General features: G+C 35.0%; 1 protein-coding gene across 1 annotated transcript in view; it reads right to left on the bottom strand.

Annotated features, from left to right (window-relative positions):
* Positions 1 to 6,369: 6,369 nt before the first annotated feature.
* Positions 6,370 to 14,971, bottom strand: part of LOC125044382 (polyphosphoinositide phosphatase-like) — a 17,252-nt gene continuing 8,650 nt past the window's right edge. Inside the window, exons 13-22 of the mRNA XM_047641019.1 lie at positions 14,905 to 14,971; positions 14,056 to 14,182; positions 13,116 to 13,341; positions 12,819 to 12,954; positions 11,751 to 11,865; positions 11,522 to 11,607; positions 11,211 to 11,381; positions 9,590 to 9,766; positions 9,099 to 9,169; positions 6,370 to 6,885 (exon numbers count right to left, since the gene is read on the bottom strand). The exon at positions 14,905 to 14,971 is cut by the window's right edge and continues 107 nt beyond it. Coding sequence (XP_047496975.1) covers positions 6,701 to 6,885; positions 9,099 to 9,169; positions 9,590 to 9,766; positions 11,211 to 11,381; positions 11,522 to 11,607; positions 11,751 to 11,865; positions 12,819 to 12,954; positions 13,116 to 13,341; positions 14,056 to 14,182; positions 14,905 to 14,971 — 1,361 coding nt within the window. The 3' untranslated portion in view covers positions 6,370 to 6,700. The remainder of the gene's footprint in view (positions 6,886 to 9,098; positions 9,170 to 9,589; positions 9,767 to 11,210; positions 11,382 to 11,521; positions 11,608 to 11,750; positions 11,866 to 12,818; positions 12,955 to 13,115; positions 13,342 to 14,055; positions 14,183 to 14,904) is intronic.

The raw sequence follows: 14,971 nt of genomic DNA, 5'->3' as shown, positions 1-14,971 counted from the left end.
CTTTGCGTAACCTTTATTAGTTGGCAGGTTGAGGAGAAATTGATATTTTAAGAATATATAAGAAATGGCTGAAATTGACCATCTGGTGACCACCTTTTCATTATTTTATTTTGGTGTGGGAGGGGGATGAAAAGGGTGGAATTAGTGATCAATTACTTCCTTTGAATGTTGATTTCCATCAACTATACTTAACTTTGTAGGAAGTGTGGGTATGAAATTTTATAAAATATTTTTGTCTTGCAGATTAATGCAAAGTTGGGTTTATTCTTATACGAATATGCCTAAAATATAAAAGTGAAATCTGACAAAGGTGGTTTGATGTTCTCTATATGAATAATGATGAAAAGGTAAAGGATATTGCTGAAATAAAATGCATTAAAGTGTTTTCCTCTTTGGGAAATGGAGTGCATTAACAATGGCCGGTCACCATCGCTGTCATAACAAACCACGATTCGGCGTGCGGCTGCCCTACGGCGCAGCTGCAAAACGAAGAGCAGTGATTCGCTTGAGGAGATAACGCCTATATCGGCGGCGCGCATTAGGTGAGATTGCTATACTGGCCCATTGGTTAAGATAATTAATTAAATATACATTTTCTCTTTTTCAGAGAAAAGCGTCAAATTTGTAACATCAAAGATGTTCCAATTTTGTGCATGTATCATCAGTGTTTGTCTATTTTGACTTGACTTTGAAATGGTATGTTAACATAATTTTTTTTTAAATACATGGAATTTAATTAAGTGGGTCAACAAGAGCCATATAAGCATGTCTATATGAATTTTCGATATCTTAAGTGATGACCAGCAGAGCAAACAGTTCTTTATGATGATTGTTATAGGCTTAATACAAGACAGTTTTCATTGAGAGATACTGTGCAAGGAATATAATGATAAAACTAAATTAAATCAATGTATTACAGGTTCTTGGAGTTACTCTACATGCTTAAGCTGAAATTACCAGTAAGTGAAATCCCAATAACATACTGTTCCCATATTTTGTGTAAAATTATGAAAATAGAAAAGGTTTCCCTCTACTGAGGTTGCTTACCCACAACACAATCATGCTGTAACATTTTCTTCTGAAAATTTTGGATATGCATTTAGGTGGATGTTAAGTAAAATTACTTGAATAGCTTTTATATTTTCAGAAAAATAAGGAGAAAACAGATCATCAAATGAATTTCTTGTTCGTTACTCTACATGCCTATGCTTAAATTATCAGTAAGTGAAATCATTTAATGCTATTCCCTTATTTTATATGGAATTCAGTGATGAATATGGAAAAGGTTCCCTCTACTGAGGTTGCTTACCCACAACACAATCATGCTGTAGCTTTTCCTTCTGAAGAATATGAAAATGCACTGAGGGGGATGTTATGTTAATGCACTAATTATAATATTTATTTTCAGAAAAAATAAAGGAAAAAACAGAACATCAAAATATTAGTAAGTAAAGTTTTTATTTAAGCATGTACATGATCACTTATCTTGATTTGATAGACTAAGGAAATAATTATCCTTGTAATACCTAAACTATTATCCATACTTATTGTAACTAGATACTTGCTCACCTTTTAGACCTCATTACCTATTTTGCTGTATATTCCTGCCAATTGAGTGTTATCTGAATTTTGAAAAGCAAAACATTCAATAAAAATTCAGCATTTAGTATTTTCTCCCATTTAATTTCACTTGTAAAATCATTTATAGTAACAGTTTCTTGTAAATTATTCAGGAAAGACACTAAGAATGTAGTAATGCTGCATTCAATGTTCTGTAAGTGAAGCTAATGATATTTAATCTAATTAAGCAAAAAGTGGTCATATGTAATAGTAATTAGGCTCAAACTACTGGATCTTGATGTCACTTGAGAGATGAAGAATGAAAATTACTTAACATGGAGTTGGAGATGTTTTAAAATTTGATGAAAATCTTTTGTTCCAGGTTCATAATGTTTTAGTGGTTTACTTCTTAAGTACAAGGATCCTTTGGTTCTTATTTGTATTTTTATTCAGTAGTCGTGCTGTAATTCGTATTTGATATATATGTAGTTTGAGCAGACAGTTTTATTAACTTGCTGATTCTCTTTCATGACAAAATGTAGAATTGTGGGTTATCTAGCATCCGAGTCAGTAAACCTTTTTCCATTGCCCACTCATAACCTTTATTGGTTGGCAGATTGAGAAAAAAATATCAAAAGTTTATAAGAACAATATCTGAAATTCACCATGTGGTGAACTTCTTGCCATTACAAAATATTTTTGTATTGCAGATTCATCCAAAATTTGGAGTTCTTCTACAAACATATATCAAAATTATCAGTAAATGAAGTTTTTTTTAATGAATGAATGAAATGATGAAAATGGTAAAAGGTTCCCTCTGTTTTTTTTGTTTTTTTTTTACACCCGAAACACAACCGTGCTGTAGCTTTTTCTTCTGAGAAAAATGAATGTGCATTAAGATACATGCCAATTAAATGTATTAAAAGATTTTTTTTCTTTTCCAGGGGGGGCAGGAATTATACATCAAATAGCTGCATAAGTAAAGATGCATCATCAGTGTGTCCATTCCAATTTGATGTTGAATTGGTATGTTAACCTCTTATTATTTATTCTTAAATAATTGGTAGTGGTACAGAAAATCCTTATGATCATGTTTATATGATAGATATTTTAAATGCCATAAGCTCCAGTACTATATTGTTAACCCAATGGCGACGGGTCACGGCTATCGCCGTCATAACAATACGCACGATGTGCGGCGTGCGGCTGTCCGCAGCGGCGCCGCACCAAAACGCCCCGAGGCAATGATTCGGCTTGAGGGACCGATATCATGCGCTCAGAGTCGGCGCGCTGCCGCCGTTCGGCAGAGCGTAGAGTTTTTTTTAATTTGCTATACCCGGCGCCATTGGGTTAATTGCCATTATGAATGATCTACTTTGCAAAGAGTATAATCATAAAAACTTAGGAGTTGGTGGTTAATGTACGTGCCTAAGCTGAAATTATTAGTCAATTCATGATGCATATCCCATATTTTGTGTAAAATGATGAAAATAGAGAAGGTTCCCTCTAATGAGGTTGCTTACCCACAACACAACCATGCTGTAGATTTTCTTCTGGTGAATATGGTAATGGATCGACATAACTGTTCTGTAATGTAAATGTACTAAATATAGCTTTTGTATTTTCAGAAATGTAAGGGAAAAACGGAGTACTTGTCATTCACTTCACATGCACATTCCTAAATTACCAGCCTGCCTTGTAAGAATCATGGCTACAGCATGAATATATAACCCTGAAATCTAGGTGGAAGACAGCACAGAGCTTGGGGCTCATAAGCAAGGCTCTACACCCCATAGCTCGTATTTTGGAGTTTTGGGATTCAGTTGTGGAAGACATGATCCAAGGATGAATCTAAAATGATAAAGGAGATAATTTGTGTACTGATAATAAAAAAAATATATATTTGTATTAGTTTTTCTTTGAAACTTTATACAATGGATTATGTGGATTGTGGGAAAACTGTACGTGTTAAAAGGAACTTCAATAAAAATAGGAAAGATCAGTGGAAGTGTGGACTCCTGTAATTTTTAAATAATGAATCAAGCTCTCTGCATCTAATCATTGCTATTAGAGGCACTAGTATTTCAAGAATGATATAAATAACTAATACAATGCTTTTGATGCATGAAATGTAAATATTTTCTGTTAACCCCTTGGTGACGGGTGTAGAAAACTAAAAAAAAAAACTACGCCCTGGCGAACCACGGCAACGCGTTGACTTTGAGCACGCGAGTTCGGTACATCAAGCCGAACCACTGCCTTGGAACGCTTTGGTACAGCCGCATGCCACATTTCGAGCAGTTTGTTGTGACGCCTATAGGCGTGACCCATTGGGAAGGAGTTAATCCTGCATAGGTCTGTTTGATGCCGGTGTTCTATGCTGAACTCTTCTGTAGTAGACAACTGGCCTAATAGGATATCTCCATTGTTCTGGTTATCTTGTGTTTTACATCGTGGCTTAGCTGATACCAGTAGCATGAATAGCCTTTTCCAGAATTTTGTAAGGTCCCAGAGATTGAGGATTGTTGATTCCTGATTCTGTGCAATAACCCACATTGTTGGACATAGTACAGTAATAAATGCAGTTTGGCCAAGGACATTGACCACAACGTTGGTAGAGGATCTTCCATGCATTAGTTTTGGCTAACCTATTGGTCCACTTCAATCCCTCCCAAGTCTATCTAGTGATTACCCTAGAGCAGATTGGGAGGTTGTGTGCCTGGAAGATTGAGGCTCTCTCTGGATGTTTCATAGCACTCAATAATCTCATGGACCTTGTAGCACTGAGATGCCTAATGTGAAATACTCAATACAAAGACCATTGGCTACCACTCGGTAACAAGGCAGAACATAATCCTAACAGGGAATATAGTTACCACAGATGTGTTTTAGCTTGGCTGGTTAGTGGTTGGGAATTAAATGCAAAAATTAACTCAATATCTAAAGATTCAGAAATTACATTCTGTACCATTTCTGGTAAAACACACACTAAAAAATATAGTAAAGAAAAAAAAAAAAAAAAAAAAAAAAAAAGTTCTCTTACGACCTGTTCAGATGAGCAGGCCTGATTGGTGGACATGCCTGTTATTTGGGTACATATTACCCAACTGCCGGATGAGTAAAATCGTCAGGTGGTGCTCAGTGGCTCTGTTATGTTATTTCTCGTGTTTCTCCTGGTCTTAATTATTCTCATTCTTAAATATTTTCTGAAATCTTGTTCATGGCCATGTTGAAGTTCCTGAAGTATTGTATTTTTTTTTTTTTTTTTTTTACACACACACACACACACACACACACACACACACACACACACACACACACACACACACACACACACACACACACACACACACACACACACAAAGCAGTTATCATGCACAATATTTTTCTAGCCACTCATGCTTGTATCTACAAGCCATTTTGATATCATTCATGGACAAACAAGGTAAAATTTAGTATTTCTTTGGGAGGCTACCACCAATAAACATTTTTTGTACATTAATTGTACAGGCTTACAGTTAACTTGACCCTGTCATTGTTCCACTACTAAAATGAGGGCTTAAAGTTTTGATGCCTGCCTGGCTTTGAACCAACAAACACAGGTTCACTCTTTTGGAAAACAATAGTAGATCCTTCTGGACTTCAATATTATCATTAAATTAACATTTTAAATTAAGACTACACAAACACCTATTAAAATTCAACTTTTTTTTTTTTTTTTTTTTTATAATTGTAAAGAAAGAAAAAACAGTATTCCCTCCCATGAAAATTAATAAGTACTTTTCAATTTACAAATTTTGTCCAAATCTTTACATAACTCACTCATGTTAATATGTTTTTATCCCCCTCCCTTTGTTACTCGGTTCAATATTGATTAATAACAGCCTAATTTCTTAACATTGCAAAGAAAGTGATAATTGAGGGGACAGTATGTTTATTGCTCACTGACTCAGTTTTTCACTTCACAAAGGATGTTAACATGTATTTTAAACATGACTACTATCAGGAACTTCAGTAAACCCTCTAATGAAAATGAAAGAAACCTCATTTTTGTAATAAAATAAATCTTAAGCAGACAAAAACCAGGAGTAATAGTGGACAGGGCTTGCAGGAAACCTGCTGAACACCAAGATGACAAGCAAGCTCTTGTTTAAATATATTTTAAACCAATCCTATCATTAATATAGATCACACGACAACAACTATCACTACTATATAGTGAAATTCAATATACACTACCAATAATAAATAGTAAAAAAAAAGACAGAGAGGCAGAGTTCCGAGTAGTTCCAGTATTGCTGAACCCCCCCCCCCCTCCTAATCGTTTACTCGTCGGGGGGGGGGGGGGTGCTTAGGAGACAGACTGAAGCTCAATGTAGTGAATCACCCCTGACCTTAGGTATTGATGCAGCAATAAATTTCAATAAATAAATTAATTTTACTTTACCAAGACTTCTTTATTTTTAAGCCTCACCCCCCCCCCCCCCTTACTTATTATTGAAGTGAGGGGTAGCTTAGAAGATGGAGACAGGCCCAAGGTACTCTCAATAGAAGTGTCTTTACTCTGTCTGGCTCTAATATGATACAATGACACTGTGAAATGTGCCATACATCAAAAATATTATGATAAAGTATTGCAGCAAAAAGGATTTCTTTGAAATATTCAATTCCCACATTTATTTCTGAATTGGTCACTCATATTTTGAATTCCTTTGAGAGCTAAACACTGTTTCCTGGTAAAATCCCAGAAATGGTCTAATACACATTCAGACTTCAAGAACTCGTTTATGGGAAAAGTGAAATATGGAAATCAATAAGCATTTATTTTACAACTGGTAGATAAGGCTCTGTTACACAGTTAATGGAATTTTTACATTGTAATTATTACAATATTGAAAATCTTTGGTATGAATTCTTAAGTAATTCTAGGGGAGCTGTGATAAACTGGTTCAAAATATAGCCATGTAATACGGTATCTTGAAATCAAAAGTAATTGACAAATCTAAATTTTCCAAATTGCTGAAATGTTATTTCAACCATATTACATGTATTAAAATAAAGATATGTAATTATGCCACATTATAGGATAATGTACAGAACAAAGTGAATGAATGATCACAATGAATGGCTAACACAAATGTTATGAGAAGCTAGCAAACTTTCTATACATTAAGAGGTCCCTATTTGCTGGGGGTTGAGGTCCTCTATGTGCCATGGCAACAAAGTTGCTGTAGATTTCTTTTGATCGTCTAGGAACTGTAGGTGGGTCGGTCTCAATGGAAGAATCCAGGCAGAAACTAGACCTCTGAATCAGAACCAGAGGAGCTGTAAAGAAAATGGTACTTCATTGTTAACTTAAATAGAAATATTGTATTTTCACTACAGATGCAATAAATACTCATTTTTAATTTGCTTTCCAAGAATCTGAGAGAAAGCACTTTCATCCTTAACCCAAATCTGCTGGAGATGGCATGTATGTACGTGCCATGCCCACTGTTGAGTTTAGGTTAATAATTTTACACATGGATGGCTCCACTAGTCTGAAGTCACCAATGAACCAATTATGAGTACTACCTGTCTCACCTGTTTACCCTTTTCCTTGATTTTCAAACATATTTTCTGATATCTAATATTACTCTTAGTAATATCAATAACACTATCATCAATATTGATAGTAATTGTAAAAAAAACATTTTTCCTTACAAACTGAAGGAAAGGTGAAATCAGGTGAGGTCATGAAGTGTACTCATTGATTCCTTTGTGACTAAGCACTTGCAGAGACATTTCACAAAACAATACTACAGTGAACTAACATTTTCCCAGAGACATTGGGTTAACAAATGCATTAATTTTGACAAAGACCAAATTGGTCTCATTCTGGTTCAAATTGTATTGAATTGTTGTTTTGGAATTCCTATAGATTCACTTTGACATGATCTTATTCCTGAAAAGGATGGAATATGCCTTGCAATATGCAGACAACTCACAGGCCTTCTAGGATATAATACTAATCTGTGACAATTAAACTTTTTTCTGAAGGCATCAATGCTCCAAGATATTCATGTGTGGCATGAACAAAAACACCAGGTTGGTAATTACACCACCCCCCTCCTCTCCTCTCCTATTGTCAACTTCCCTTTCCTCAATATTTTGAAAAAAGGTGTTTGTTTTTACAGAAATGAACACTAAAACATTTTCATTTAATTTTTTTTTATCTAATGCAGTGTTGTCATTTAACAAATTTGAATCAGAGAATGAGATCACCGCAGGGTTGTTTGGGTGGATGCATGCAAATTGGTGGATACCCTGGCCGATTTACTGGGAGCAGATATATTGAAATCCTTGAGGTTTTCCTTCCGACAGTTAGGGCTATGGTGTTTCCTGAAACAGATCCCTTCTATTTTATTCCAAAAATCAGTCCCATTTATACCAGCTGTGCTGTCCAGGATCGGTTTCATAAATACCCTAACATCACACTACTGCCACAGCCACCCAGATCTCTGGATCTCAACCCAAATGAAAATGTGTGGGCGGCCGTTTAAAACATATGCGGCAAAACGTTCGCAATCGTGAATAATGCCTTGGAAGCATAATATCTGTGATGTGAGGAAGGCCGTGCATTGACAGCCGAGTTAGTGGCGGTATTCCTCGATGCTTGAACTGTATTTTGGCAGCAGGGGGAGGGCACACAAAATATTAAACTTAAATATATTAACTTATCTTAATTCCTTGTTTTGATCTTAACCCATTGCCGACGGACATGCCATGCCGAGTCCACTGTGAGTTTACTTGTTTAATTGTTTTTACACATAGATGGCTACACTTGTACTAAGTCACCAATGAGCCAATTATGAGTACTGCCTTTCTTGCCCGTTTACCCTTTTCTTGAATTTATGAAAATATTTTACATTATTTTATTTTGCTATAACTAATGTTTATAACATTATAGTAATTATAATATTTATAATAAAAATAACACCATCGATATTCATAGTACTAGTAAAAAATACATTTTCCCGCCAATTCAAGGAAAGGTGAAATCAGGTAAGGCTAAGCACTAGCAGAGCCATCCATCTATGTGTAGAGACATTTCACAAAAAAAATATAAAAAACAAGCATAGCATTTTCCCCATTTTTTATTAATTTTCCCTGGCGGCAATGGGTTAATGGAATATGTCAATACTCATTAGGTAATATAATAGCAATAATGTGTGTGAGTAGCACTTGTCATATCACTCATCTAATAATAACAAGCACTTCTTCTCTCGTATTATGACGATTAACCCAACATTAAAACAAAAGTATAAGAAAGCTAATTGAGAGTGACAAAGTATTACAGTACAATATTATAAATTACCTGCAAATTTATAGAACTCTTACCTCGTGATTTATCACACATACCCAAAAGTAGTTGGAAAATCATGGGTATCAACAATTTCCTACCATTAACAACTATAATGTTTAGCATGATTTTCTAACGACAGTTTTCTGTGTAGCTGTACACACACATGCACACACATAAAATGAAATACTCTTACCTCCTACACTGCCACTAGTTTTGGCCGATTTTGACAGTGGACCATTAGTGGCTTTGTAGATCTGCTCATACCTGAAATATGGAATAAAAATATTTCATAATAGATGGTAATTTCTTTATAAATATCAAGACAATGAGTGCTCTAATGCAATTCATCTTGCTCTTTTCCAACTGCTTTCTTAAGGGGACAGTCTTCCCTTAGAAAAGGCTAAAAATAGAAATTTACAGCATTATGTGATTATTATCCAATCCTCTATATGGCTTTCCTACTTTTTCTCTCTTACTCTATTGTTCTTGATAGACTACACTCTCTATCACAAAGTAATAGCCAGATCAGTATCAGTATTATCTTTATAAAAGAGGAAAATTATATTCCCAAAAAGCAAAACATTAATATTTTGTAGTGTGAAAGTATCTCATCTATAATACATTATCTTCTTTATCTCTTATTTACAAACTACCACAACATATTCTTTTAAGTGCCCAACAAACCTTTTGTAAATAGTATTGTCAGGCCGTGATGGTTCGTGCAAGTATTCTCCATAAGTCTCTGTCATTGGTGGGAAGAAGGAGACCAGAGAAAGGGTGGGAGTGATATCTTCTTCAACATCACTTGAAGCACTTGCCACAGATAACTCGTCTTCATCACTGGCTTCACTTTCTGTTGAGCTACGAAAGATATTTATAAGTAAAAGTGAATATGCATGATTAACCCAATGCCGCCAGGGAAAAGGAACAAAAAATGGGGAAAATGCTGTGCCTATTTTCTATATTTTTTTTTGTAAAATGTCTGCCCACAGATGGCTCTGCTAGTGCTTAGCCACAAAGGAGTCAATTAGTAGACCTTGTGACCGTACCGGATTTGAATTGGCGGGAAAAACAAATTTTTTACTAGTGCTATGAATATCGATGGTGTTATTTTTATTATAAACATTATAATTAGTACAACGTTTTTTAACATTAGTAACAGCAAAATAAGATAACATAAAATATTTTGTAAATCAAAGAAAAGGGTGAACGGGCGAGACGGGCAGTACTCATAACTGGCTCATTGGTGACTTAATACAAGTGTACCCATCTATATGGAAAAACAATCAAACAAGTACTCACAGTGGGCATAGCACGTGTCTACACATCATACCCATCGGCAAGGGGTTAAAAATATGCATGGTTTATATCCCTTAAGAAATTGTAAAAAATCCCTACATAGATATATATATATATAGGAAAGCATAGAGAGGCATCTGTGTATTGTACAGTACTATCATTTGAACATATGTATAAGAATTTCACTAGTCAATACTTTTTCTTAGCACTTTAATTCAATATCCTTTTTTCAGATATTTTACTAAATATCGAAACTCCTGATATTTTATAAAATTATGAATTTCAATTTATAACTTATTCAGCAACTGATTGTTTAACTATCCCTCTGTCTATGAGCACTCTACCTCCCAATCCCTTGCCTGTTCTTGTTGTGGGGGCTTAGGAGACGGAGACTGAGACCTAATGTAGGGGATCACCCCTACCTTGAACCTCAGCCCTCACCTCAACTAATTTTGCATGGTCTTTTCTACTCCTCATTTCCTTTTCCTACTCTTCTTTATCCCCTTCTTCTGTCCACTTAACCTAATCATTAACTCATTTTTACCTTTTATAATACTTCATCATAATGTGATAAGACCTTTGATATCTAGCACCTCTATTTGTTTTAACCATTGACTATTCTGGGGAAGAAGAAAAAAAAAAAAAAGAAAAAAAAAGAAGAAGAAGAAGATCCCTACCTGGGCCTTTGCCCCAAGCCCTACCCTATCACTGTATTTTGTATACGCTACTAATGACCTTAGATGATGACACTGCAGAATTTCTTCAATAAATAAATAAAGATAAACAGTTTGTAAATAAATGAAGGATTAAAGATGAGTAAAATGTAATATGAATTTGTAACAATATAAAATATAAAAGCAATCACAGAAAAGGAAAGAACTTTGTAGTAGACAGGGTAAAAAAACCTTTATACCTTAACATATCTTATAGAACTATAACTACTTTGGTGACTTCTTACACTCAAGACATGCAATTAGATGTAACTGTGTTCCATTCTCATTCCTACCTAGTTCCACTTGATGCTGTTGAGGATGTTGAAGCCTGACCAGTCATGGTGGGATTTTTCTGTGAGGGCGACCCACTACTCTGATTACGAGATAACTCCTCTTGTCTCTTACCTGGACGTCTTCGCACACTAAAGGGACTCTCATCAGTTGTAAAGTTGGGCATGTAATCTCTGCAATGGTAAGCAAAAGAGTTGCAAAATTATAAAACTGAGAGTGAGATATGATTCAGACTATGAAGATGTCTTGCCTTGTCAAGCAATAGGCTAAAACAAAGGTGGGTTAACCTGTGACAAAAAAAACAACTACAAACCTGACAGAATGGCTCATCTGGTAGCTGAACAGCTCAGACAGGACACAGAATTCTGATGGGCGGTGATGGTCCGTGTACAAGTCAATCTGAGAGGTAAAGTACAGTTACTGATGAGCATGAAATGAATACAGCACTATAACAATGTTCATGATATTATGATAATGGTAAAACACTTATAAAGAATTAATAATCAAAAAAGCCATAAATCTCTGATGCCTTAATGTCATACCTTGGGCTCCTGGTTCCTCACTGGCATAAGCAGAGACACAGACTTCCTGGTTTCCTCAAGAGGCATTGGGAGATCTGACAACAGTGCTGAATCCCACCACTGTGTTGTGCTACGGCTGAGGGAAAGGGGCAGAAAGGGAGGTAAAACACATTGACCTACTGTTTGTGCACTTTGCATTACATTTCCAGCATGTACATCATTATTATACAATTTAAATTGAAGTTTGGGTGGTAAAACATATTGAACTACTGTGTTTTTGCTCTACATAAAATTTCCAGCAAATACATCATTATTATACAATTTAAATTGAAGTTTGGGTGTCCATATACAATATCTTATATTTCTCTCCTTCATACTTTATACAAATATCTTATATTCTTCCTTTATATTAGTTCCTCCATGCTCAACTTACATACAACTAGTATTGGTGCCGATGGATATCTTTTACCAACATTTACTTACTACTGAAATGATGCTTGAAAGGAAAACTGTGTATAATCATTAATGCACCTACACATCCACACCTACTATAGTAGGTTCACTACATTATATATTGTATATACTACACTCCATTTATGTTATGTTATGTTGTATTGGGTACACTCACATTAAGTATTCAAAATATAGAGTAAGGTGGTGCTATGACCTGACCTTTCATGAAGGGTCAGGTCATACTACCATCTTACTCCGTACTTGTTATGCCTACACATACAGACCTGCACATCTACACCTGAATACACACAGATACACAGACTTTTCCCTTGAGACCTTGCCCCATCCAACCCAATACTTAAACTGTAAGCCTTTACACCATCATGCAAGGAAAACATAAAATCATCATGTAACATGAATACTGGTTTACAACAACAATTTTATTCTTGGCTGTTATTTGAAGTTGAGGAGAATAGCTAAAAATTTAGTAACTCACAGTATCAAATTCTATAAATTACAATTATGAAACATGGGTTATTTCTTCTCGAATTTCTTAATGATAAGTGTGAAGGACACAGTTAGATCCCAAATGAGCTTTGGGTGGTTTGTGGAGATAACTACTAGGATGTGGCTCACTTGTGGCAGGGACGAACACCACGGGAGAGAGAGTGATGCAGGAGATAATCTGAAGATAGTTCCCAAATTGGAACAGAGGCCTCACTTGGGATATAAACACCCAGGAATAAGTTTATTGCATTTTGCTTTTCTGTATCTGTAATTCAATATGAATAGAAAAGTGTCTTAAGTTCCTTAAACCAATAAATATACGTCTGATAATCCCATAAGTAATCTTATTGCATTTTGCTTTACTACAATTTTAAACATCATGAAAAGTAGAGTCACTATAAAAACCTAAAACAGAATAAATCTAACCTGAGAATGTGTTGCTATAGTATCTGGAGAGTGTCTGCATGATGTCGTTGCCCTGACTGGTCCAGGGAGCTGTGCGGCGATATGTCTTGATCCTGTGTACCAGCTGTGACCCTCCATACTGAAGAGCCAGTGTGTCTCCATGATCTTCATACATTTCCTCTAACATCCGCACACAGTCACTGTCAAATTCCAGAGCAGGCCGTTCCAAGACACCAAGAGCATACAGCTGAAAGGAATTGTTCATAGTTACATTTCTTCTATCATCATTATTATCATGATACTTAAGAAGCAAACCACAACTAAAATAATACAGCAGGAAATGTGACTTTTTTAAAAATAAGAAAGGAAAAAAAAAAGAATAAAGGAAGGATAAAAAACAGACAAATGACTACCAAAAAATGCTTTCAGTTAGTTTTTAATTGCACTTAGTCTTCTTCCTGTAAAAGCAATCCTTCCAAGAATAACTAATGTCCAATAATCATTAGCATTTCATAGGTTTCACTTTACCTCCAGCTCTAGTAATATTAATTCATATTCTGCAAACAATTTTTTTTACTACTGTACAAAGTTATAATAACAGCCAATATTATCAATGTTGAATACAGACTTTATAGCACAGAGAAGGCAGTTTTAAGATGTTTTGCCAGCTTATTATTGTTGTGAAGTGCTATAACAGTATTCTGATCATCTCATTTAGTAAGTCCTTAGATGAAGAATAAACAAGAATATCATAATTAAGTAAAGAAAAAAAATATATAAGAAATAACAGTAAAGAAATAATAAATCAAAATAAAAAAAGAGTAATGAAACAGAACAGAAAAAAAAAGAAAAAACAAATCTGCCAAAATGATAGTAATACCTGATTATATTCATATAGTTGTACACTGCACTTGTATATACATATAATTACATTAAACATACAGTATATACAGTAAATTACCTGGAAGCCTAAGGCACACTTTCCAAGACAGAACTGTGCTGTGTTGGTGCGATCAAGGCAGTCTACACAGTTCACCCTTACAACTCCAGTTTGTTTTCGAACGAAGGGTTCATTTGGAGTAAAGTTCCTATGAAAGGTATAAATATATCAAAATAACATTTTGCTATGATCATTACATATATTCAAAAATATAATCAAACATTAAACGAATAGGTATTTGACAGTATCATCAATTTGTTTATTTAAAACACATATGCAAATGCAAGGAATAAATCCCAAAGAAATCATATAATCAATGAACAGCTTATGAATACTACAGTAATTTATGGAAAGAAAGATGTTCTTGAGATGCACTCAAGTTCTATTGATAGTTTTTTTCTCATGAATTTTTGGCTACATTTTCACAGTTAGTCAATAATGCACTTGTTACAATTTCACATAATCTTTTCTACTAGAGATGATGATGGAATAGGGACATCATTAACTCATTTGACCATTTCTATAGATCTGTGCAATTAGTAAAAGTACTGATGGAATATTGTACATCACACATCTGAGTCTAGGTAAGGCAGACTAGATTAAGAAACACATCAGTTGGAGGCCACACTGATGTGATGTCATATAGATCAGGGTCAGATAATGTAGAAACCTTATATAAAATGCAGAAATAAATACATAACATCTGATCCATAATGAGGGAGGAATCGACACTATTACAGAGAGAGAGAGAGAGAGAGAGAGAGAGAGAGAGAGAGAGAGAGAGAGAGAGAGAGAGAGAGAGAGAGAGAGAGAGAGAGAGAGAGAGAGAGAGAATGATAATAATAATAATAAGACTCTAATCCTTCTTACTTTCTGGAGCCAAATTTATGATCACCCTGTGTGCTTGTCCTCTCCATGTGGCGATAGTGAGCATTTG

Source organism: Penaeus chinensis, chromosome 35, assembly GCF_019202785.1.
Source record: "Penaeus chinensis breed Huanghai No. 1 chromosome 35, ASM1920278v2, whole genome shotgun sequence".
NCBI classification, from domain to species: Eukaryota; Metazoa; Arthropoda; class Malacostraca; order Decapoda; family Penaeidae; genus Penaeus; species Penaeus chinensis.
The sequence above is the reverse complement of the archived record's forward strand: the minus strand, read 5'-3'. Positions and strand labels throughout refer to the sequence as shown.